The 27,052-nt window shown below is 39.2% G+C and overlaps 1 protein-coding gene across 4 annotated transcripts in view; it reads right to left on the reverse strand.

Annotated features, from left to right (window-relative positions):
* Positions 1 to 333: 333 nt before the first annotated feature.
* ASAP2 (ArfGAP with SH3 domain, ankyrin repeat and PH domain 2) overlaps positions 334 to 27,052 on the reverse strand; it is a 166,594-nt gene continuing 139,875 nt past the window's right edge. For 2 of the 4 annotated variants that reach the window (XM_027847174.1, XM_027847173.1), the window contains exons 22-27: positions 25,904 to 26,065; positions 23,600 to 23,774; positions 12,591 to 12,640; positions 12,007 to 12,095; positions 5,877 to 5,999; positions 334 to 3,038 (exon numbers count right to left, since the gene is read on the reverse strand). In XM_027847174.1, the coding sequence (XP_027702975.1) occupies positions 2,964 to 3,038; positions 5,877 to 5,999; positions 12,007 to 12,095; positions 12,591 to 12,640; positions 23,600 to 23,774; positions 25,904 to 26,065 (674 nt within the window). In that variant the 3' untranslated portion in view covers positions 334 to 2,963. The remainder of the gene's footprint in view (positions 3,039 to 5,876; positions 6,000 to 12,006; positions 12,096 to 12,590; positions 12,641 to 23,599; positions 23,775 to 25,903; positions 26,066 to 27,052) is intronic. The other 2 variants (XM_027847176.1, XM_027847175.1) reach the window with 1 other exon arrangement.

Consider the following 27,052-nt stretch of genomic DNA (forward strand, 5'->3'; position numbering starts at 1 on the left):
TTGTGAACGTTACATGTATTCTAGAGCCATCTGCTATTGAAGTGATATGATGAAAGCAGGGAGGGAGTGTAGAGTGTTTGTTAGTTTAATGAAAAGACTTGGGTTCTCCTGCCTTGGCCTTGTAGCCCATGGATTGCAGAGGAAGGCAAAGCCTGGATATTGGGTCCCTCCTGGATTCTTGGCTTTGCCCAAGTCCTTTCAAGACTTTTAATTTCACCTAGTTTAGGCCTCTTACTAAAGTTGACTGTTGACAGCACTCCAAAATACTAAGCTATCTTTTCAACATATCTAATAATAAAGGTTACACACAGGACGACATTTAAGAAAAATAAGTCAGTTTAAAAGTATTTTATTTTTTTCCAGCCAAATGACTGGTTAACAAGAGTAAACTTCTGAAACATGCTCTAATTATAAATCACTGCATTCGGGACATTGAAAATAAGAGTTGATTTAGGTTATACAATATATACAGTTGCTCTGCAACCACACCAAAATAATCAAATGAATGAATTGAATATTATACATCTCAAATAGCATTATACGCTGCAGATTCGGTGTCATATACTCCTTTTGAAACAGTTAACACAGCAACTAAACAGACTGTGCATAAAATTTCAGAATTGGCATCCCTTGAAGTTTGCTTTGATGAAGAATGGCAAATGGAAAATGCCAGAATCTTGCAGCTGAAATTTATGAAAAGTAAACTTTAAATATAAATAGATATCTACAATGCGTTCAGATTTATCTCTGCCTGCCTTTTTTGCTGCAAAAAGGAGCAAATACCTCAAACGATATTAGTGGGCAAAGTATTTAAAATGTATTTCTGCTGTGGCAAGAGGAATAATATTAGTTACCTGCACAATAGCACCACCAAATTAGATCTTTAAAAAATGCCAAGATGTATCCCAGACATGTACCACTGAACCTGACTGAGTAGTGTCTGGGACCAGAATCCAAAGGCTTAAATTTGACTTTGCTTCACAGCTGACACCAATCATCCAAACAGTGACTGCAAGTTTCATATGCTAGGAGAATCTGTTTAAAAAAAAAAAAAAAAGATAGGAGAAGTGAACTGTGCAAAATAGGGGCTGCTTACTTTCTTGCATCTTACCAGGGAATTAAAATGTTTCCAAAACCAAAAATGGAAATCATCAATAAACATAAATGTAGTGCTAAACTAAGTCTAAAATTATAGATTTAATCTTTTCTTTTTAACAGCGAACTTTGCAAAGTATAAAGAAATCTACTTCAAAACTCAACAAAACATTGTAATACATTCCAGTTTTGTTTTTTTTTTTTCGCTTTCTCAGTGGCTTCAGAAATGAGTTAATACATCGAGAAGCTATACACACAAGCTTTTCACGTGATAAAGACAGGCTATCACAATCAAGTGTACCATTTAAAAAAAAAAAATAAGATCATTAACAACTTTGTCCTAGCATTAGTTTGAAGCTTCCTATCTGTAAGATATGGTGGACACGGTCTTGCATGTTCTACCTTAAAGCTTCAATGTTCTCACGTCAGGTATTCATGTTATGGAACTCATATATACCACTAGTAGACAGTCAAGTTCATGTAACCAAGTTTTAGTTAGGCTTTTCTCTCAACATATGCTAGTCTTCATTACTGATTTTTTTGTAGCATAAGTTTAAGAAAGGTACAATAGACTCAATATTGAAATGGATGTGAGAATTGCGATGTCATGTAGTGTTACACCCATCCACTGGGATCTATGGATATTTGCTAGATATTTGTTCACAGACAAATGGACAGAATCATTTTTATGACATTGTTAACTACTGTTCATACTGGTATATAATATTACACATACACTCATAGCTGAGTTAGGAAACAAGCACATTGTTGTGTTTAGAAGGAAAGGCAGTGGTACACTTAAGAGGAAACAGCAATTAAGATGTACTATCAATAAATGCCCTTGTGACTCAGGATAAATACAGTATGGTCCACCACAATATTCTATTTGTGTGTACAGGTGTTACTGGGTGATTAAATAAGTTCAAGAAGGCAAAATCTAACACATCTAAAGCATATAACCGGTTTTAAGAACTGCTTTGCAATCCATCATCCTTAGTTTAAAACCAAATTCAGGAAATGCAGTTTTTATAACCTCCTAGAGTTGAATTAACTGATAATATTGTCATGGATTTGAAGTAACCATTAGCAGTCTGGTGAATACAATTGTTCAGGATCAATATTACATAAAGGACTTCCAAAACAGGTTATACACACATGCAGCATCTAATAATGATACAGAGATTCTGAACCTCACAAATTAGAAAGTACAAACAGGTAATGCAGAAATTTCCAAGTTGTTTTAAATGTGTGCACATGGTAGATTTCAAAGGAATAAATATCCTTTAAAGGTGAACTCAGGACCTATCTGGAATGACCTTAGCTTAGGAGGGCTGGCATCTGGAGCAATAGTGAATGCAATTACTGGGTTCCCTAAAACAACTGAGACAGCTGCTCTGAGATTCACTGACTTTAATATAAACATGTGAAAACTTACAACTCCCAAATCAAGCCATGATAAGTCAAGAGGGATTTATTTCCAAACCTCATGTTTCAAAATAAATATCTTTATGTTAAGCTGGTATACTGAATTCTGCTGGTTTGGGTTCAGAGATATTTGTTAAAAAAAATTTTTTTTCAGTTCACCTTTAAAAATAAAAATGCAAAAAATGTATATTTGAGAAAGAATATCAATGACAGTTTCATGAAGAAAACACAACTTTCCTAAAAATCATTTACATATAAAAACTGTGTCCAGGGTTTGAAACCACAACAATGGCATTAGAGGAGGTTGACTACAATACAAACACATCTCAAGAATCTGGTTTTCTGGCAAGAGTTTTGGAAACAGCAGCGAAATCGGGACATAAATGTGGACTTGTTTAAGATGAAAATGAGAAATTTCATTCTATTTTTTGTTCAGTAGCAATTCAGTCAGCAATAAAGTGCACAAATGATACAGGAAAAGCTCCTTTGCGACTAGGATCTCCATCAATGTGGCCAATCTGAAATGGAAAATAAAAAAAAATTCCATGTTAAGAGAGCACCAAAGTGGTTAAGCAAACATTTGTTCTGGGATCCAGTACCAGAAATGAGGACCTGGCAAAAATCACTCATCTATCACAGCCCAACTCTAAATAACTGGATGATGTGGTCTATTGAGATGCAGCTCATATATTCATAGTAAGTGGAAGAGAATTTATATCCACAGAAGACCCAACTTCACTCACTTTTTTCCTCTCTGGAAAATGAGATGTAAATACAGGGACAAATCTCAGATGTTTTGGTATTTTTCACTACCTCCAACTTAGGTTGGAGTCAAGACCTCAGTGGCTTTTTATAGAAATAAATGTGAGGCAGGTTTACATGGATTTACCAGGAAGAAGCTTTCTAGATAGTAGACATAAGCTTTTGCTTTTTCAAAAGGTAATCACACAGATGACAACTAAACATATACCTTTACCAAACTTCTCACCTCATTCCCATCTGTAAAAAGTCACTCACGTATCTCTAGCATGAATAGTTTATAAATCTCTTTCCTTACAACAATTTTGAGAGGTTGGTAGTACTCATAAGGCACTTGGGCCAAGAAAGAGCTGACAACATGTGGAAGGTTCTATATGAGTAAAATGCTGCCCTGATTAGCAAAGGTAATTAATATTACCAATCCATTTACTTAAAAATAGTTATCACTATGCAGGCCCAATAGAGGAAATGTGGTACAGCTGCCAATACAGATGCTGAGGTCAGAGGATTTAGGTTCAACCTAGCTTTGGCATTTATCTCCTCAGCGTGACTTTAGGCCAAGCACTTAATTTCTCAGTTTACAGAGTGTAAAATTTAAAGACTAGATTATTTCTAAGGTCTTTTTAGTTCTAAATGTTTGATCCTATTAAAGTTCAGTGTGTAACTACTACCCACACTACAGATGACTGATGGATGGGGAAAACTGAACAGGAGATAAACAAGCTATAGTTAGCCTGTGCTTCTCAATTGCCATCTATGTGATACTCACTTTCCATCTTTCAGAGATTGTTTTATTTCTTGTTTTGCTGCCATATAGCATCTGGTGGAATGTTGGTGCTAAAAGATTGACCTTTTTTTTTCTGAGAAAATTGGAGGGATTAGTAAAGAATATCCTAAAGGGAAGCCAGTCCACCTTTCCTTTTCCTATCAGCTTTAGGCCCAGTTCATACATTTGTACTTTCTATCCCAGAAATGATACTTAATGGACATTCTCTACAAATTATCCTTCCAAATTAAGGTAATAAGCCAACCCATACAACAGACATCCTTCATCCACCTGAGCTTCCTGTGTGGATGGTCAGCCCAAACTGCTGAGTGGTTACAGATGTCTTCCGGGAGCTCTGCAATGCTTTGGGGCTTCAACTGAAAATCAGTATCACACAGAGTGAAAAGCAGAGGCTTATGATATGTAGGAGCTAAATGGATTATCTTACCAATGAGGGACTTTGAAGAACAACCAGAGTAAAAGAAGTCATCAAAGAAATGTATGCTAAGAAGAGAAGATGGGCTGATCATGAAGCAAGGGTGAAGGATGACAAATGGGAAGCCTGAGTACTCTACTGGTATCTTTATGGTGTCTAGAGAATCTGAGGCAGGACTCCACCATGGTACGTGGACTCTCTATGGTAAACTTTGGGTGGACACAGACAAGGATTTCACAGGTTGCACGGGCAGTGTCACTAGAGAGAACTTCCAAATCAACAAGATCACAGACCTAACTGAGTATGTGAGCTGGCTGGCAAGTCATTTCCCTTTTCTGGGCCTCAGTTTTCACCTGTATAAAACAAGGGGCTTGCTTAACTGTTTTTGTTCCATGGACACCTCGGGCAGTTTGGTAGAGCCTATGGACCCTTTCTTAGAAAAACGTTGTTAAATACTTGAAGGAAATGCTAAATTTCAGCTAAAGGACAATGAAAATAAAGATGTGATTTTTTTGCCCCAAACAAATCCATGGACTCCCTGCATGAGCCTAGATCAAGAACCCCTGAACTAGATGGTCTTAAGGCCCCTTCTGGCTCTAAATCTTATGACTCTAATAGAGTGTGGCAGGTAAGACACTGCAAACCTGACACCATTACTTACTAGCCTGGTGCAAGGCATTAGACTTTCCCAAGACTTAACTTTCTCATTTGAAAAATAAAGTGGATTATATCTGCACTACTTACCTTACAGGGTTGTTTCAAGAGAAGCACTTTGCAAACCTTAAGGCACCATGTCAATGCGCAGCATTTATTATGATTATCATTACCCTAATATAGCAAGCCGGCTAAGAAAAGAGAACATTTCACATAAGCATGTGCTGCTAAGCCAAGTCCACACTTAAGAGTCTCTGAGGACACAAGAATTAAAGGTTAAAGCCTGAAGGTCTTTAGGGACCTCAGCTTATGTTTCTGTCAAGTGTGCAAGGGTGAACGCAAGGTGGGAGAAAAACCTCCCAGTGCCTGGTAATCCCTAGCACATGCAACTCTTCAGAATTCGCCTGCTTTTTACTCGGTGTCAAGGGAAAGACTCACTGGGGATCAAGCAAGAAAACAGGAAGCTCAAGTGTAGATTTAAATTGAGTAGGCCCTTGAAGTAGTTAATGAGGCCAGGAGGGAGGCATCAACTGCTGGGGTTGTGCACATGCATTTGTCAGATTAGTCCTCCACGGTGGACAAAGGAGGAGGAAGATGAAACCAACCTGATTCAGGTTTATTAGCAGACCCTTCTGGCTCATATAGGAAAAGCAAGGATCAGCGGGTCAGTACACCAATGCTCAGAGCCGTGGGGTATTCCGTTCGAGCCTCCCCCAAACAACTTCTGTCCTCCATACTCACCCACCACTCTTGGTCCTCCTCACCATCCACGATGATCATATCCCCCTCTGAAAATGTTAGCTCATCAGGGTTATCTGCTACACAGTTGTAGAGAGCTTTTACTCTTTTGGGTTTTGTCTTTGTCTGGAATATTTAAGGAAGAATGAAAAACTCAGCAAGTCATTACAATGGAGCCAGTGAATGGCAACTGCCCTCTATTTAGGATGGTAAATGGGAAAAATTCATCTTTCAGTGCAGTTTTCTGGATGTCTCCTTTTTTACATATCCACATAGCAGGGAACTTTATTTTTTAAAAAAATCTAAGTTTTTACATAATTTTCTAACAACCATTACCCAAAGGAATCCTCCTTTATAACAAAGAAAAACAAGTAAGCACCACCAACGGTGACCCATTTCCTCAGAGTTTGTTTTTTGTTTTGGATTTGTTTTAGTGTTCTTCTAGTTTATATATTGCTCTCGATTGTTTACTTCACTCAGCATCCACTGACACGACTTCCTATGACTTCACTGGACTCCTCATATTTGTCATTTCTTTCTAAACTCTTTTTGGGGGATTCTTTTTTTTAAATCATTCACTTTTTAATTGTGAGTTCCAAATTCTCTGTAGCACTCTCCAGTTTCCTCTCTCCAGCCCTCTCCCTCCCCATGCTCCCAGACACTAAGAAGGCAAGCAATATCATACCCATTATACACATAAAGTCATGTACACATTATACATATGAAGTCAAGTAAAACATATTTCCATATTGGAAAGGAAGGAAGGAAGGAAGAGAAAGGCAAAAAAAAAATGCTTTAATCTGCATTTGACAGCATTTTTCATCGTCAGTCCTTTGGAATTGTTGTGGATCGCTGTATTGATCAGAGGAGTTAAATCTTTCACAACTGATCATTGTTAAAATATTGCTGTTTACTGTGAACAATGTTCTCCTGGTTCTGCTCACTTCACTGTTTATCAGTTCATACAGATCTTCCCAGGTTTTTCTGAAAACATCTCCTTCATAATTTTTTTTTTTTACAGCACAATAGTATTCTATCACCATCATATACCACAACTTGTTCAGCTATTCCCCAATTTTTGGGCATCCCCTCAATGTCCAATTCTTTGCCAATATTTGTCATTTCAAGGTAGCAATAGAAAGCATTACCCCTCATAGAATCATAGACTTTAGACCTAAAAGGAACCTCAGAGATCACCTCATTTGAGGCTGAGAAAAATTAAGACTTGCCTAAAGCTAGCAGATGAGTGATTATTCTCTTCCTGTAATAATAGGGTCACAGCCACTCTGCAGTCAAAATTCTTTCACCCACTTGGGAAGAACAAGAAAGATGCCCTACCACTTTGGCATCACTCCCACTATTAGGTGTTGTCATCTACACACTCCTTTCCTTTTTATGGAAGAGCAAGAATCTGAAAGTGAAAGCGAATGCTCCCTTCGTTTCTAACACACTCTCCCTTGTAATATATTTGTCTGCATGCCTGTATGCTCTTCCTCTTTTCTACCTCTCCTCCACCCCTATAAAATGTAAGCTCCTTAAAAGGCCAGAAAGTTAAAATTTTTTTTTCATCTAGTCCAATTCCCTCACTTCATTTATCAGGTAATGAAGCCTAGAAGAGGTAACACCAATAGCAAGAAGCAGAATGATGATTATGGGATTCTGTGAGGCAGCATGCTTCCGTGGACAGAGCGCTGGCTCTGGAGTCTGAAGACCTGGGGTCAAATCCTACTTCTAACGCTTAATATCTGTACGACCTTAAGACGAGTCATTTTAGCATCCATGTATCTCAGTTTCCTCATCTGTAAAACAAGGGAGTTGAATCAGATGGTTTCTGAGATCCCTTCGACCTCTGAAACAATGATCCCATAATCTGAACTCAGGTCCTTTAACACCAAGCCTTTTCTGTCATATTATGCTCCCTTCTTTCCTCTTCATTCATAAGAAGGATTCTGTAAGTGATCTGATGATAGGTTGGAGGGTTTAACCCGGCTTAAATTTTTTTAAACAATTAAAAAACTTATTTTCAGTCCCAAATTTTTCTCTCCTTCAACTCCCCTCTTCTATCCAATGAGAAAGGCAAGAAATATGAATTATACATATTAAGTCATATAAAATATACTTCCACATTAGCCATGTTGCAAGAAAAAAAAAGCTAGAAAAGTAAAGAGAGTGAAAAAAATGTTTCACTCCACACTTAGAGTTCATTCGTTCTCTCTGGAGGTGGACAGAATTTTCATTATGAGTCCTTTGGAAGTGTTGTGGATCACTGTATCTATCCGAGTATTTAAGTGTTTCGCTTATGATAATGTTGCCGTTACCGTGTACAGGATTCTAGCTCTGCTCCCTTCATGTTGTATCAGCTCACATACAGTCTTTCCATAACCCGGCTTAATTTGATGATGATCACACCTGATCACTGTGATGTGATGATGACGATGACGATGATGGTCACTCCCGGAGAGTACCTGGTAGGGTTTTTCTCAACCTCACTGCTAACTCCGGAAAACTCCTGCCTACTCGGCCTCTTCTCTGCAAGATGAAAGCTGGAATAGGCAGCGTCCAAGGTCCCCTCCGGCTCTGGAATTTATGATGTCTCCCCTCTTCTCTTCCTCCCTTTCACGTGACCTCGAATTCTATTTTACTAAGAAGTCTAAATCCACACGATAGGAATCCAATTGACTTCTTCATCCACCTCCTTAAACCTCTAGACCCACATTTTCATTTTCAATTTCAGTCTGAGAGGACGAGGTGCCTGTCCTAATCTTTACACTTGTACATCCTTGATCTCGTGATCTCCACTCTCCTGACTGACTTTTTATTCCATCAATGGTTTCTGCTCCCTCTCTCCTGAATTTTCAGCATTTCCCCATCTACTGGAGCCTATAAATATGCTGAAAGCATGAGAATCATACAAACATGCTCAAGTCTCCCATACCTGAAAAGAATTTTCCTATGACCCTGCCCACTGGAATTTACCGAGTAGGGGAGGTGGCGTGGTCAGACCTACGCTTTAGGAAAATAACTTTGGCGCCTGAGTGGAGAATAGATCGGCACAGACACTTGGGGCAAGGAGACCAATCAGCATAGTCCAGGCACAGAGCGGTGTCAGTGTTAGAGGAGAGAAGGGTCACATACAAGGGATGTGAGGGTAGACATGACTTGACAACAGACGGGATCTATGGGGTGGGTTCAAATGAAGAGCCTAAGACAATACTGAGGCTGTGAGCTCAGGTGACCAGAAGAATGGCAGTACCTTCAACAGCAATGGAGAGGTTCTGAAGAGAAAGGTGAGTTTGAGGGGAAAGATAATGAAGTCTGTTTTAAATATGCTGGATTTGAGATATCCAGTAAATAATGTCCAGTAGACAGTCGGTGATGTGGATGTGGAGCTCAGGAGAGAAAATTTGAGCTGGATATGTAGATCTGGGAATTATATACAGAGATGATCATAGAGTCCATGGGAACAGATGGAAATCATCAAGTGAGATAGTATAGAGAGAAAAAAGAGTCCAGGACAGACACTCAGAGTTAGTGGGCATGGCATGGAGGAAGTTTCAGCAAAAGTGGCCGAGAAGAAGCTGTCAGACCGGTAGGAGGAAAACCAAGAGAAAACAGTCATGGAAATCTAGAAAGGAGAGAGTATCCAGGAGGAGAAAATGATCAACATGTCAGATGTTGCAGAAAGGTCAGGAAGGATAAAAGAGGAAGAAAAGCCATTAGATTGGTAACTTTGGAGAGAGCAGTTTCAGTTGAATGAGGTGAGGAGCCAGATTTTCAGAGGATTTAAAAGAATAGAAGGACCGAGCAGAGACAGCTTTTTAAAGGTATTTATCTAAGAAGGGGATAAGAAATATAGAACAATAGCTGATGGGGATGGTAGGGTCAAGGGAGGGTTTTTTAAGGATGAAAGTTCTGTAGGCAGCAGGAAAGGAGCAATGAGAATGGAGGTGAGAGTGGGAGAAATCTACTGGAGAAGGCAAAAGTGGGATGAAGGGTGAATACAGAGGGGTGGCCTTGCAAAGAGAAGGACCACTTTTTCATGAGAGCCTTGAGTATAGGCTGAGATTGTGGGAGATAAGTCAGAGGTGTATAAGATGAGGAGAAATGAAGAAGAGGGAATGGCCGCAATTTTTTTTGGTGTAGACTGAGGCAAGGTCCTCAGATGAGACAGTAAGGGAATTTATACCATGAGATGCTTAAGGAGAAAGGAGGTTTGCAACATCCAAAGTGGAACAAAGAATCAATTAAGGAAGATTAGAAAGATTACTTTGCTGTAGTGAAGGCCCACCTGGGATTAGATAACATAAATTTGTAGCGGACCCTTTATAAACTGACTTATTCTAGCTGCATTCGGCTCCACATGATTAGAAGCAAAAGAGGTGGACCAAAGAAGTAATCTAGGCTTGAGTAGGATTGGTAAGGATTGGCAATAAGACAAGGGATGGTCACGAGGTAGATGAGAAGAGAAGCTAGTGTAGAGTTGAACTCTGGTTCACTAGGAGGCTGAGATTGCAGAGACTGTAATGTTACATAGCCAATGGGCTGACAAAGTTGTAGTTCATGCTTTGTACTTCAAAGAGGACCAAGGACACCATGATATTGGGGTCAAGGTACAGTATGTTGGACTGTGGCTGAGCAGTCCAATATGAGTTTGGAAGGCTCTATACTAGTCAGGAACACATAGTCCATCTGAACATTTACAATGGAGTTGTCTCTAGAGCCGCACATCTCATGTTTCCTTTGTGCTACTGAGATCCTGCTTTGCTCAAAGAGCACAGTGCCTTCTTTGATGTGGACACATTATACTGGGCAGTCCTGTGCCAGTGTCTCCCATGGCTCACAACTGATATAAAGTTCTTCAGAGAGACTTTGAGAGTGTCCTTGTACCACTTCTTCCGCCATCTGTGGGAATGCTTGCTTTGTGCAAGTTCTCTGTAAAAGCCTACAGATCTGCTGTGCTGACTTCACTGTTGTATGCGCAGGAAACCTGGACAGTCTATCAGCACCATGCCAGAAAACTGAACTGCTTCCTTCTGAAATGTCTCAGAAAGATTCTGAAGATCACCTGGCAAAGATAAGGTACTAGACACTGAGGTCCTCTCTTGAACTGAACTGCCAAGCATTCAAACTCTACTGCAGAGAGTGGGACTCTGATGGGCTGGCCACGTAGCCAACCAAATACGAAACGCACACTTATCTAAAAGACCATTTTATGACGAACTCAAACGAGGCAAGCACTCACGTGGAGGTCAGCCTGAGAAAGTACAGAAGGCTGGAAGGATTGGAGGTCACAGTGAGGAAGAACAACAGGGTAAGTGATCATAAGACAGGGAAAGATTGAATGATATAAGATTTGATCAGAAAAAAGAAAATTTGAGGTTTATGAACATGGAAGCAGAACATTTTCAGGTGATGGCAAGATCAAAGGTATGCCCACTTCTGTGTGAACCTCGAGTGGAGAGGAGGTTTAGGTCATGGAAACTGAGTAAACTGAGGAACTGGGAAGTTAGGGTATGAAAGCAGGAATTGAAGGAGAGAGGAAGACAGTGTGCCAGGTACTAGGCGCAATGAGGAAAGAGGGAGAGTGTAAGAACTTCTTCAACAGAGTGGTAAGACTGCAAGGGGCTAAGAACAAATACGAAATGGTAGCAGTGAATGTAGGATCACAATGTGAGGGGATGGCAAATAATCCATCAATAAACATTGATTAAGCACCTACAATGTGCCAGGCACTGTTCAAAGTGCTAGGGACACAAAAAGAGGTTAAAAAAAAGTCCCTTCCCTCAAGAATCTTACAATTTAAAAGAGGAGACAAAATGCAAATAAGCATATACAAAACACGCTCTATACAGGATAAATAGGAAATAATTAACAGAGAGAAGGCACTGGAATTAAGAGAGATTGGGAAAGGCTTCCTGTCAAAGGTGGAATTTTAATTGGGACTTAAAAGGAAGCCTGGGAGGTCAGCAGTCTGAGCAGAAGAGGGAGAGTATTCCAGGCATGGGGGGCAGCTAGGGAAAAGCCGAGAGATGGAGTGTCACACTCTACTTGGTAATTTATTTACATATGCATCTTAGCCATGGTCAAATGTGTATCCTCATTTGGTGTCTTGTACATAAACTTTACTACTTACTATCTGCGACTTCCTTGGCATAGGTGCTGGTGGCTGCAAACCTGAGGATGTGTTGGATGAAAGACTGGACACATCAGAGATCTCCCCAGCTGTGAGAGGCCCAAAAAGAATCTTTCTTAAAACATGTTATTCCATCTGTTTTGATTAACCCCAATTAACCCAAACAGGGTCACTTTCTACATTTGGAAAGGAAAATAGCCTTGAGAGGAAATGTTTCTTGATTCTATTTATATGTTCTCCTGAGTTTCCAAATAATCTTATTCTAACTTTTCCTACCTGCAGGTTTCCAATCTTCATAATAATTCACAGATTTAATAATTCCATGGGCTGACGCTCTAGACAACCCTCAGTTAATTTATGATTCTGGGACTCAATCCTGGCCTTTGTTCTTTCCCCGTTGGTCAGTTTATGGCAGTCCCGATGGAAGAGTCAGTGGGCACCTATCATTAAAGCTTACGTCCATTAAAGTGGAATTTTAGTAACCCCTCCCAGCACATGGCCTGATGTTCTGGAAACTGAATTCAGCCTCTCTTTGCCCTAAAAAGTGCCCTCAGCCTGAAACAGATATTGAATGAGGTAGTTACCAGTTCCTTTGGGTTGGCCTTTGCTGATCAAAGGGGATGACCTGTCAACGCTGTTAAGAACAAAAAGGAAAAAAAAAGACATTACCAATCTGTAAATTTTAAGAGCCAAGTACTTTTGTTAAGTATGCAGAGATGTCACAATTATCATTTCAGTAAGCCCCAAGAGGAGTCAGGAGACTTGGATTGGGATCCCAACTCTTCCACTTAACAATGAGATCTTCAGGAAGTCACTTAACCGTTTTAAGGCAGGCCTCCAGGTTCAGCATCTAGAATGAAGGTGTTGGATTTACAGTCTCTAAGGTCTGCTAGCATCACTGATTAGCAATCTGTTTGACCTTGAGTACATCCTCTTTCCTCTTCAGAGTGTAAAATGAGGTAGTTGGGTTTAAGGTCTCTAAGGTCCCTTCCTGCTCAAAGACCATGACTCTTTGATCATAAAAGCCTTCAGTTTCATAGTGTGGTTAGCCCTGGGCCTACTGCACATTTATGAATCAGACCCCAACAGAATAAAGCCTTGGTAGCTGCCATTCATCTGCTCCTTCTTCCCCTTTCTGGGCTTCAATTCTTCTTCTACAAAATAAGAGAATGGGTGGGACAATCCCTATGGTCCCTTCCAATTGTGACAGTCCATAAATCTAAATGGATTTTCCCTTCTCTGAAAGGGGGATAATATTAACATCATTGCTGTCCTATCTCACAGCACCTTAGAGGATTAATAAAACTTATGCGGAGAGCTAGGAGAAAGCCCATATCTTGTTCTTCTGGTGTCTTCCAAAGTGCTTAGTAGCTGAGGGATTAAATGTTTAGGAGGAAAAATGAGAAAGAGAGCTTATTAATAGTAAACTTTGGCTATTTTACCTTCAAATACAAAGGATCGTGATGTGAGTGTGTCCCTCTTTAAGAAAGTCCAAATGTATACAAGTTGTAGCATTATGGTATGGTTCTTTAAGGAACTGTTTTCTTTTAAAAAGTAAACTCTAATAATGATTTTAAAATGCAATTCAATGTATATACAAAGCTTTTTCAGATCACTTCTACTGTATAAAGCAAAGCATTCTTATATTTAGTTTATTTGTGGCTTATTTCCTTTCAGAGGCAGATAATGAAAACCTGTGGTCTGGATTTTGTATGTTAATATAATACTTTGATTTTCCTAAAGAATACACACACACACACACACACACACACACACCCCACATATATACATACAACATATATATATACACATACATATACATATATATATGTACATATATATATAAATAAACACTTAACCCATCTAGAACACAGTTGAAAATCTCGAAGCAAAAAAGAGATTCTAGGGCCCTCTCTGAGTGGAGGCAGCTAGGTGGTACAATGGATAAAACACTGGACCTGGAATCAGGAAGACCTGAGTTTAAGTCCAGCCTCAGACACTTACTGGCTGTGTGACACAGGGCAAGTCACTTAACCCTAGTTGTCTCAATTCCTCATTTGTAAAATGAGGATAACAAGAGCACCTACTTCACACTGTTGTTGGTTGTGAGGATCAAACGGGATAATAATTGTAAAATGTTTGGCATGGTGTCTGGCAAATATTAAGTGCTATAAAAGTATTAGATAATAATAATAATGATAATGTTTTACCTAGAATTCTAACAAACAGGTATTTATTTTCTCAACTCACAGCAAGAAAGAAACAGAGACAAACATACAGAGTGTGTGTGGGGGTGTGTGCTGTGGGCTCATGTGGTATGGAGGACGTTAGAGACAGGCACAATGTCTTCGGTGTGAAGATACAGGTAACAACTTGAAAAAATATAAAAATCTAAAGGAAAAATTCTGAGTTATAAGGGGTAGCTCTCTGGAAGGGGAGAGGGAGAGGAATACAGGAGAAATCTAGGCAATGCAAAAGATGTCAATAAAATCTAGTTTTTAAAAAATTGAGGGGATTATTTAGTATAAGGGCAAAGAGCACTACACCTGTCAAAAGTCCTGAGGGCATGCCAATGTTATAGCACTGCACAATAATGACCAAGAATCACCAAGTAAAGGTAAAATTAAGTTCCATATAGTTTGTCAAAGATCTCAGGGAACCAGGTAAGATATTTTAAAAGGTTTTTGTCCAATGCCTCATATAGGAGGCACGTGATATTTGATAAATTTTCATCCAAAGTGGTAAAAATAATATTTTGCTGCTTAAAGTGGTTGTGTGGTAAATGCAATTATGTGACACAGGTCATTTCCTAATGATGGTGAGTAAGTGAGGTGGTACAACCCCTCCCTCAAAAAGGAAAGGCTGTTATCAGGAGCAAATGAGACAAGGTCTGTAGAAGCTCTATGTAATTGTTAGGCTACTATACAAATGTGAATTGCCATGCAAGGACCGGTTGAAAGGACCAGAGAAGACAAGACCTGATGGGCAGTGGACAGAAGGATTCATGATCCATGTCTTTGAGGATCTAAAGTGTCTGGAGGAAGGATTACCTTTGTCTTGCTTAGACACAGGGCAGAACTAGAGGCAATGTGTGGAAGTTACAGTGAGTAATATAATGGTTCGATGTGAGGGAAAACTTCCTAATTAATGAGAGTAGTTAAAAGGGTAGAATGGGATGCTCTGGCAGGCAATGACTTCCTCAGCAATAGAGGTCTTCAAAATGAGGCTAAATAACCACTTGTAGACATGATAGAGGGAATTTCTGTTTAGTCAGCCAGTCAAATGGCCTACTGCATGACAGACACTATGCTAAGTGCGAGGGATATAAAATAAGGCAAAAACAGTTTCTGCTCTCAAGAGGATCACAAAATGTGAGAGAAAACAGGCAAATAACCACGTACAAACAAACAGGTAGTGGTTGGATTGCATGACCTCCGAAGTTCCTTCCAACTCTGACTTCTGTAATTCTACTATCAGAATTCATTCAGGTCATATCTCCTCCAAAATCTTTAGTAGCTCCCCATTACCTACCGAATAAAGTTCAAACTCCTCTGTCATTCATGACACTCTAAAATCTTGCACCAACCTACATTCTTAGCTCTCATTTCACCTGACTCCCTCCTCCCATGTATTCTGTTTCTGTCTGTCACACTCTCTGCCAACGTGCTCATTTCTCATACCCCAAGTGCTTCATCCATTTTGTTTCCTATGCCTAAATATTAATCTTTTAACTTATTTCCAATTTAAAGGAAAGGAAGTGATCATTTTTCTTTTCCTTTTTCAATAAATTTTTATTTATATTTTCTGTTTCTTACATCGCCATAGTATCTCCTGTATCCTTCCACATCTCCCTTTGAGAACTGTCCCATACGACATATATTATTTTCAGAGAGGAAAAAAGAAGCCAGCATAATTGACTGATACATTGAGAAAGTCTGAAAACATCTACAATGTTTAATAGCTGTGGATCTCCCACCTTCACCAAAGGGTGGGTTGGGGGTATCATCTCATATCCCTTCCTTCGTGTCTCACTTGGTTTTTATAATTTTGTTACATTTACATTTGATTTTTTGGTGTGTCATTCTTTCCATTTACTTTGTTGTAATTAATATGCATGTTATTTTCTTAACTCTGTTTATTTCACAGTATTAGTTCACATATATCTTTCCATGCTTCCCTACACATTATACATATTATTTCTTACAGCACAGTAATATTCTATCACATTCACGTACCATGATTTGATTGGCTATTTCCCAATTGATGAGCATCAACTTTATTACCAATTCTTAGCTACCATAAAAAGTGCTGCTATAAATATTTTGGAATATGTGGGGACTTTCTTCTTAATGACGACTTCCCAGTAATAGAGCCTCTGGTTCAAAGGGCATGGACAATTTAGTCACTTTTTTGCATAATTCCAAATTATTTCTCAGAGTGGTTGTACCATTATCCATTTCCATTAACGGTCCTTCCACTGGGGTGGCACTGTACCACATTTGGTCATTTTTGCCAACTGAGTATGAGAAGAAACCTCAGAGTTGTTTTGGTTTGCATTTCTCTTATTATTAGTGATTTGAGGCATCTATTTCATGAGGTTGTGGATACTTTGCAGTTCTTTTGAGAAGTGTTTATTCATATCCTTTGACCATTTATTTATTGGGAATAGCTATTAGAGTGCATGAGTGTGTGTACAAATATATATGCGGGGAGAAAGAGAGAGAGACAGAAATAGTATACAGCTTGAATACCAAACCTCTATTTCTTTTGTGTTCTCAATTTTGTTAGGATATACCTGTTTATAATAATGTTCTGATTATTTTTATTTTTTTATTTCTTCTTTTATTTCTATTGGTATGCTGTGATTTCACCCTGATCATCTGCCATTTTATTGATTCAATTTTCTGCTCTCTTTTTAAAAAATTCAAATTAGCTAAGGGTTTATCAACTTTATTAATCTTTTCAAAGAACCAGCTTGTAGTTTTATATGTCATTTCTCTGAGGTTTCTTGTTTCCAATTTATTTTCCCTCTGGCTTATAATATATCCTCTTCTGTGCACATTTTAGAAGTTTGTTTTTTTTTTAAATTTTAAAAATGCATATTTAGTTCATTAATCCTCTTTTTCTTAATGTATGATTGAATGGATATGATTTTCCCCCAGAGGACTGACCGTCTTAACTGAATCTCAAAAATGTTGGTATGCTGTTTCATCATGATAATTTTCTTTTAAGTAGTCATTAATTATTTCTATGATCTGTTTTTTGATCCACTCATTATTTAAGATTTTGCTGTCAAGTCTCCATTTGGGCCTGCAACTTTTGTTTGTGGTCCCTGCATCAATTTTAACTTTTATTGCATTATGGTATAAAAAGGATTTATTAACTATTTTTGCCTTTTTTTTTAACTGCCTTAATATATGTTCAATTTTTTTAAAAGTTCCATATAGTGCAGAGAAATAAGTATTTTCTTTTGCTGTCCCATTTAGAAGACACCTTAAGCCTTTTAACCCTAGTTTCTCTAGAAATTTGTTCAGTTTCATATTTTCCCCTTTATCATTCAGTTAGACTTATCTACAATGGAGGGATATTGTAGTCTCCTGTTACATACTATTGTGTTAATTGTGTCTTCTTGTAGCTCCGATAATGTTCCTTTATGAATTTGAATACTAAGGCATTTGGAGCATCTAAGTTCGTTATTAATGTTGGTTTGTTGCCTACAGTTTCTTTAAGCATAATATAGTTTCCTTCATTATGTCTCATTTATTCGAATGATTTTGCTTTGTCTGACAGCATGATGTGAAATCTTGCTTTCTTAGATTCACTTGATGTATAATAATTTTTTTGTGCATGTCTTTGTTTTTAAATGTGTTTCTCAAAAGCAACACATTGTAGGGTTTTAATTTATTATCCAATCTGTCTTTTTTGTTTTATTGGAATGCTTAATTCATTTACTTTTTTGGGGGGGAATTAGGTAATTGGGGTTAAGTGACTTGCCCAAGGTCACACAGCTAGTAAGTGTCAAGTGTCTGAGGCCACATTTGAACTCAGGTCCTCCTGACTCCAAGGTTGGAGCTTTTATCCACTGCGCCACCTAGTTGCCCCTAATCCATTCACTTTTCTTTTTTTTAATTTTTTTTAGTGAGGCAATTGGGGTTAAGTGATTTGCCCAAGGTCACAGAGTTAGTACGTGTCAAGTGTTTGGTCTGAGGCTGGATTTGAACTTAGGTCCTCCTGACTTCAGGGCCGGTGCTCTATCCACTGCGCCACCTAACTGCCCCTTAATCCATTCACTTTTAAAGTTATAAAGGTTAGGTTTACATTTTCCTTCATTTGTCTCTAAAAACTGTTTTTTACTTTAAGTTATGATCTTTTCCTATCTTCTGTTATAAATACAGTACTATGTTTCTTCAATTTCTTTAATCTTTTAGTGTGGGCCTGTTCCCACTGGCTTTTGTTCCCTAACCCCTGATCCCCTCTTCTCATTTGTTACCCCTTTCCCTTTAGGGTTTTTTTTTTCTTTCCCGCTTTTATCTGGTATATATTTCTTCTCTTCTCCCCTTTCAGTCAAGTATATTCCCTCTTGTTGTCCTCCCCACTCAGCAAGTCTAATTCATTAAATTTTTAAATTTCATTTTTTTGTCCTTTTTCCAAAAGGAATTTCTCTCACTCTTTTCGTTATCAATCTTACCTTTCTGTCTACTCTAAACTCTCATTCTTTGATTCATAACCCCCTATAACTTTCTGGTCTCCTTCTTTTCTCTGTATTCTTTCTTCAGTCAAAGCTTCCAAGGTATCCATTCTAGGCTCTCCCCTCTACGTGTTTTCTGTTTCTGCTTTGTAGGGCTGACCCCACAGATTCTCTTTCTCCATTGTGTCTCCCTAAGGGTTCCAATTCCCCCTCACAAGACAAGTAGGCTTTCCAAGTACCAAATCCCCCAGGACTCATTCAGTATAAGGTTCTCATCTGCCTTCACTGACCATCTCTCTTCACCCAAAGGAGTAATCATCAGTGGAATCCTTTCTGTCTTCAAAGTTAGGCCTTCCTCCTTCCCCCTCCTTTTTCAAATTTTCCCTCCTCCTCCTCACTTACTCCCCTGTAGGATAATTTCTTTCTGAGACCAGAGAGGTCACCCTTTCCTCATTGCTAGCCCTCAATTAGACCGTGGTACATCACTATCTCCTCTCTATCTTCCTGTTCATCTTCCCACTTTTATATACCCTCCCATGCTGTAATGTAGTCCCATGGGGATGGTGGGGAAGCATTGACTCACCTGTAGGCAGAGTATCATCAGATTCTATTTATAATCATCCTGTACACTTCATTGTCATTTCTACCAGATGAAAATCTTGACTCCTGTTTCTTTGTATACATTCAGAAAGAAGTCTCTTACTAGTCTTTGTGTTATTACTCTTCTGTTCTTGCTATCCTTGCCTATTCCATTTATTTACCCCTGCATTTCTGTTCTTTGGGATGTTTGGAAAACAAATAAACTCTTCAGTTCTGGTTTTTTAAAAAAAACATTTCAAACTCTTCTTTATTATTTAACATCCATCTTTTCTTCTGTATGGTTAAGCTTAGATTTGCAGGATGGGTCAGCCTTGGCTACACCTGAGCTCCAATCCTCTTTGGAACATTTTATTCCATTCTCTTCCCCTTTTTCTAGTGGGTACAGAATAGTCTTGTGTTATTTGAATGTCCTTTCCTTTGTATTTGAAGGTCTTTCTCCTAATGGCTTGCAGAACATGTTGTTTCTGAATTGAACTGTTAAATTTAACCACTATGTGTCTTGAAGTTTTCAGCCTTGGGTTTCTTTTCTGGATGCATTCTGGGAATTATTTCAGTGGGAATTTCATTTTCTTGTTCAGAAGTTCTGGGTACTTCCATTATTTCCTTCATTAGGGTATTAAGGTTTTTGTCCTGTTTTGCTTGGGAGACCTATGATTCTTATGTTGTCTCTCTCTACATATATCGTTTTTGAGATCAATATGTTTTGCAATAACGAGCATATTTTATTTTAGGATTATTGTTTCTTGCTTCTCTTCTTCGAGGTCATCATTCACTTCTGTGTATTTGTTTACTGATCTGTTGTTCTTTCTTTTGTTTCTTTGGGTGAGGCTTGCCATTGCAGATTCTAGTTTTCTATTCTGTTTGTTAGTTTTGTTGTGCAGGACATAAATTCTACTCTCTAATTTTCCATTTCTCTTTTAAACCACTCAGGAACCAGCACTGTGGTTCCACATTTTCCTCAAATTCCCAGGATCCTCTTTCTCATCAAGTGTTGGATCACTTTCCTTTATTCTGCAGTATTTATTCATAGATGCCTTAACTCATTGACTAGATCTGGAGTCCATATTTCCTTTTGTTGTTAATGTTTTTACTGTTGATTTCTCTGTTTACGTTCAAAGTTTCTGAGTTTTCTTCTTCCTAAAATACTTGGTACTTTCAGTCTTTATCCTGCTTTACTTTTCTTATCACTTACTATTTCCTGACTCCCTCCCCTCTGATTGTGGTTTCCTAGGGGGCTGGATCTCAAAGTGTCTCAGCCTTCTCCCACACTGAGCGCATTTAGGGTTCACCAGCCTAGGTCTCTGCTTCACTGACTGGACCCAGCAGGATGCTGTACTCCTTCCCTCAGGTTTCACAGAGTATTGCCTCCACACGCACAATGTCTTTGTGTTCAATCCCATTCGTTTTCTTCCTCAGTTCTCTGGGCTGGCACCAGTAGTTCAGAGCTCTTTTTTTATCGGGCACTGGAAGTTCAGAGCTTTGCAGTGCTGGTGCTTCTGGATTGCTGTGCCCAGTAGGATACTGCTCCCAAAGGGCTGTGGCCAAGCCGGCTGTTGAGACCCCAGCAAAGCCTGAGCAAGAGTCTCTACAAAACTAGAAAGAGGGGGGATCATTGTGTAGGAGTGGTCTTTCATATAAGCCTATGTTATGTCATTGGGTCTGCTACTGCATTCTTGCTGCCAATAGCATGGGAGGTGATAAAGGAGTGCTGAATGAACTCAGGGTCAGTAAGCATCAGTTTTTTTTTTTGTTAACTTTCTTTTGGATTCTGGATATCTAGACCATGCAACAGCTGAAACTGCTTTATCTTTAGTGCATACTTTCTGTTTTGGAGAGGTCTGAGAGGTCTTAAGGATCAGAGAAAACATCTAGTCTGCCATCTTGCTGATCATGTGAACCAGAACCCATTTTTCTAATGCACTTAGTAATATGGTCAACTAATTATGTATGTCACTATCCTGCCCCTTCCCTTACTACCACCCCCACCAGAATGGATGCTTTATGAAGACAAAGAACATAGGTATTTAAAATTTATGCATTTACTAGAGTTAAGTATAGTATAGATGTTTATACACATGCTAGCTTGTTATAATAATTACTTCAAAAGTGCTGTCATTTACCTGCCCCATTCCCTGGCTCCTTAGTAAATCTTGGGAGGATCTTTGGTTACAAACAATTCTATCACCGGTTGGTCAACATTTTGGCGATCAGCCTCTCCAAACTAAGCCAGCCTACTCCTAAGACAAGGGGTGACCCACAATCTACTGCAAGGCCCATATTGTTGACTGCACCTACCACGGACTTCACTCTTTTGACAAAGATTTCCTGAACTCAATGTAAGAAGAGGCAGCATGATATAAGGGGAAAGATTGCTGGCCTGGGAATGAAGAGACCTGGGTTTAAATCCTAGTTTGATACTGACTAGTTATGTGACCTTAGCCAAGTCCCCAACCTTCTGGAGGCTTAGTTTCCACATCTGTAAAATGGGGATGATAACAGCACATGAACTATCTACCTCTTAGAGCTACCAAGAAGAAAAGTGTTTTGTACACCTCAAATAACTGTAAGAGTTAAAAAGAGTTTTGTGCCGTACTCATACATTGAGGCAGTTGACTGGAAAAGAATAAAAATGATTATAATAAAATATCCATAGCATGAGTGATTGCTGCTCCAGCAACAAGTCCTTTATGATATGAGGTTATGATTCACAAGATGTGAATGTGATATATATGACAAAACACAACTCAGAGAAAATACGAAGTCTTTCTATTCTGGAAAGTCAAGAAATACACAGCATTTCTACTACTGACCATATGTTACCCAGTCACACAAGGAAACATGGCAGAACTAACAGCACCCATCCTGTATACCACCACCACCGGATCAATCCTTCTAAACATGGCTTTGGCCATCTTACTTAACACTGCCTATAGCACCAAGTTCAAACCTCCTTATCCTTAAGTAGCCTGGTTTTCAAAGCCCTTGACACTATGGCTTCAATCTGTTTTTCCAGTCTCATTTCTTCTTATCTGCTTACAGGGCTTCCCATGCCCTAGCTAGACTGGTCAAACTTCTGTTTCAGAACTTAGCCTTATCCTTTCCTGCCTCCAAATTCTTTGCTCCACTATTGCTTTTTCTATCCATCCATTCATCATTTTACTGGATTTTTACCAAGTACCTAGTCAGTGAGAAATCTTGATGCTCATCTCTGGTTGGAAGAATATATAAATGTAAAAAACAGAGTCCCTACTCTCAAGAATTTCTCATCTATTTGGGGAAGTTTATTCATCTCTGTGGTACTTCCTACACTGATGCAGGTCTTTACCCCTTTATGTTTCAGTCAGCAATTTCTTGAGTTGCTGTGGCTAAAATAATTTATCCTTTGGTGGCCAGCTGTTCAGTGATGAGTCCTTCCACACTTGGCTCCTTGGATGACCAATACTCCATTTTCAAGGCTAGACTCAAAAGCCTTTCCAACTTTGTAGGACCTACCAGGGTGCTTCATCAGCAGAGCCTCTGAGAACCATTGGAGAAGTCAGTCAGTACATTAACAGGCATTTATTAAGCACTTACTGTGTGCCCAGCACAGTGTTAAGTGCTGGGGATACAAAGAAAGGCAAATATACTTTAGGGAGGCATTGGGGAAGTAAGGCTTAAAAATACAGAAGTTACATCATTGCAGTAGGGCATTAATTTACATTCATAGAATGCTTTAAGATCCAGGATTCTAGTTTCTGTAACTATACTTCATAGTTGTGTGACCTCAGGCAAACTACTCTGATCATCATTTCTCTGATCTGTAAAATGGGCATAATTATGCCTGACCTACCTACTTCACTGGATTGATTTAAGGATCAAATGAGATATGAATGCTCTTTTCAAACTGTGAAGTGCTATATTGACTGGGAATGTACTTCAGAGACCATTTTGTCCAACTATTAATTATTCATATAAACTAACTTTTTGAGTACTTTTTACAAAATCATGGTATCAGGTTTTAGAACTGGCAAGGACCTTAGAGGTGATTAAATCCAAACCTCCTTATTTTACAGATGAGGAAACCGAGGTAAGAACTATTAAGTGGCCTGGCCAAGATCATACAGATAATAAATAGCTAAAGTTGCCTTAAAAAACACATCCCATCAATAGAATTCCTTATGTTCATATGACTGTATCTATCTCAAGGGAGGCTTATTAATAAACCAAGGCATATCGACATTTTGGAGGGTCCCTAACATTAAGAAGTGAAAACGTAACCAACTATTAAGAATCCTTTAACAAAGACTTGAGAGAACCATTCCTTACCCGGGAGCTGGTTTTTTCTGCATGATTCGACTGGGTGGCTGTGGAGGCAGGGGCGGTGGGGTGGACTTGGACTGCAGGGCTGTTGTGTGGGGGGGCTTGGATTGCTGCTGGTTCAGGGCCTCGATCACACTGGCTGTTTTTGCCACAGGAGGTGGTGGTGTTGCACTCAGGGGATCTATTGGGCAGACAAAAGAGACAAAAAAAGAGGACAAGAAGTCAGAATTTAGTCTCTGCAGCACTTGTACTTCTTCTCACCTCCACTATATCCTGGAAAGGGAGGAACCTCCTTTTCTCTTCTGCCCTAACAGATATTTCCTAAGGAGGGAAAACACATACTGTTTTATTGCAGGTTTTTGTTTTTGTTTTTTTAAGAAAAAACATTCAAAGGAAAGAACAGTGGGGTAGAAGGCATTTCAGCCCAATAAGGAGAACACAATTCTACAGTATACACTAAGCAAGCTTTCTATCACTCAGTGGCATTTTTCCCCCCAGACAGAAGCAGCCTCCTTAGGTCAACAATTGTTAGGCCTTCAGTCCAAGGACCAGTGGAAATAGTACTAACATAGAAGGGAGGAGACCCAGATGTCCTGGCTCTGTTCTTGACTAGACGAGGGATCTTGGGCAAATCAGTCCAACTCTGTGTCTCACTTTATTCATTGTTCAAATAAGGAAGATGTAACCTGCCCAATATTCTTCAGAGAAGTATTATACTAATGAAATGAATGAATAGATATGAAACAGATGCTTTTAGAAAAAATAAGTGTTATTTAAATGTAAAAGACTTTCATCTTTATTTCTTTTTTCAAAAGAGACCTGGGTAAGTAGAAGGCACAATTAATTTTAAATAGGGATAATAATATTCACATTTGCTGCATCACAGAATTGCTGTACAGAAAGTGCTTTGTAAAACATAAGTGCCTATATAAATGTCAGTTATTATTATTTAAAATCCTGGGGTTTCTCTATCATTAAATATGCTTCTAAGAGAGGACGAGAAAATTTCAGTTTGCCAGGGCAACAAGGCAGGAAACATAAGGTAAGGAAAATAACCTACGACAAGTAATTTTATAGAGTGAAGGACAAAAAGCAAAAAGGCTTGGCCTACTAGTAGAAGTGTTCTAGGTGAGGCCTCTGCCACAGCCAACCCACTGAGGAGAGGGATAAAGTGACATTTTAGCTCCAGGGCCTGATACCTGGTACTGAACTTCATTCTAAGCTGTAGGTTTTCTTCTGATTCTAATTAAGTACACATGTGCTCCAAGGCCCTCTAATTCTAACCCAGAGGAACATAAAAATTACATTCCCTAAATGAATTAAGCACAAAGTACTGAGGACATTCATTTCCCGTATATCTGATAAGCAATTACAAATGTACTAAATTCACACATTTTGCTGAATGAACCATTTCAAACCCTGAGATGAAAACAACTCCAGTCCATATTCAGAATGTCACGGAAAACACCGTTCTAGCATCCCTATTTCAGCAGGAAATAAGGATGTGGGAAGTTCCAATGACATGGTGGCTACTAGGGTAAGGAGAGGACGGTGATGGGAAGAGACATAACACACCATATGTTATCATCCATCATTCAAACTGACTGTACTACAGGGCTGCAGTATTTGCTAAGGGTCACTGAAACCATGTAAAACGGCCAAAGCAAGGCTGAGGATCATTATTGTAATTAGAAGGAAGAACTAGCCTTAAAATGCTTTAAAATACAAAGGAAGAAAGTAAAAATGTGTGGCAGGAATGTGATTTTCATAATAACTGCCAGAGAAGAACTGGGCCTGGAGAATAGTAAGAAAATAAGCAACTGGGGTGGGGGAAAGAGAAAGGCTGATTTAAGAAAATCTTTTCATATCCTTGATCAATGGAATTGGTAACAACCTTCCCACTCAGACCTCCCGGTGTACTTGGTTCTTTCTGCACTTTTCTTCTATTAATGGTGTCTACCTTTGTGTCTTACTCTTTTCGACTACAAACTCCCTGAGGGAAGGCAGGGATCTTTTTCACTGAAACTTTCTATCTCCTCCTGTAATTCCCTCAGTGCATCATACAGTGCTCTGCACACAGTAGGTGACTAATCAATGCTGAATAAACAAATGAATGAATGACATGATTCTGGGCACATTAACCAATATACACCAAAGGACTGATTAAACCCATCTCTCCCCTTGTAACCATGTATTACACTTTTGTTGGCTAAGTTGGGTTTCCCTTTTTTACCTCCTTCAAGGAGGTCTCTCCCCTGCCACCTAAGAGTTGGTGTAGAATGGCAACAGAAGGAAGAATGAAAAACGTACTCGTAGATGTCACTCGAAGAGGGGGCAGCGGTGGATGGATAGCTGGCGGATCTGACGAAGATCGCTGCCTGCTTACACTGTCCACACTTAAAGAATTTGTCTTCCACGAGGTGTTAGCTGAGGAGGCTGTCTGGACACCAGTGCCCAGGATGGGTGGCTGAACTAAACCCACACACATGGACACACACAGAAACAGAACAAAAGAGACCACATTATTGATCCTCCCAGTCAAAATGCCATCAGCACTCGTGGAGGCTGCAGAAGACCTCGTGCCCTTGTAAAGTGCTAAGAAAGCATCATTCTCCAGGAACAAAACTTCAAGAGAACAAGTACAAATCTGCCTCTTGTTTTTTGGTGTTGTTTTTTTTCCCCCCATGGGGACAGATATGAAACCAAAGATGCTTCAGGGAAAAATGCAGAGCTAATTTTCTGGTTCTGTCTTATAGTACCATTTTAAATGCTCAAATGGATGCACTACTCCGAGGGGGCTGGAGGTGGAAAAGGCACACCCCAAACTTTGTCTCCTGAGGGGTCCGTGGTTCAGGGTTCATAACGTGAAATAGCTTTCTCCTTCCCAACTGAGCCACTGCCAACAGTCTTTCTCATACCTGGAGTTTGTGTTATTTCCAAACAAAGACAGACTTCCTCAGCTGGAAGTGGGAGGGAAATACACAGGGTTGAGATCAAAGATGCATTCAATTCATTCTTCAAACGACATTTATAATCAAGTACTTAAGTGTGCACAGCAAGGAGCCAGGCATTTTTTGCACTATGCCCTAAGCCCATAGGCCTTAGAGGACACAAATAATTTAAAAAATACAGATAGCAATCTAGAACCAAAAAGGATAACTATGATAGTGTACTTTAGGATTTTTCACACTAGAAAGAAGCATCAAATCCTGCTGTGTAATCAGGAGAAAGCTTTAGAAGGTTCTTTGGGTCTCTACGTGTCAAACCTACTGCCATATAATGTCAACTCATCTCCTTTTAACATCCTGTTTGCAGGTGGAACAATTTCACGTAAAATGTGTGCATCCTCCAGGGACAGATTCCAGGAAAGGTTATGGGCTTAATAACAGATAAAACACCATGGGAATGTGTGGTGAGTATGAAACATCAATTTGCACAAAAAAGAAAAAGCACATCATT

This window comes from Vombatus ursinus, unplaced genomic scaffold (genome assembly GCF_900497805.2).
Source record: "Vombatus ursinus unplaced genomic scaffold, bare-nosed wombat genome assembly UNPS02015316.1, whole genome shotgun sequence".
Lineage (NCBI taxonomy): Eukaryota > Metazoa > Chordata > Mammalia > Diprotodontia > Vombatidae > Vombatus > Vombatus ursinus.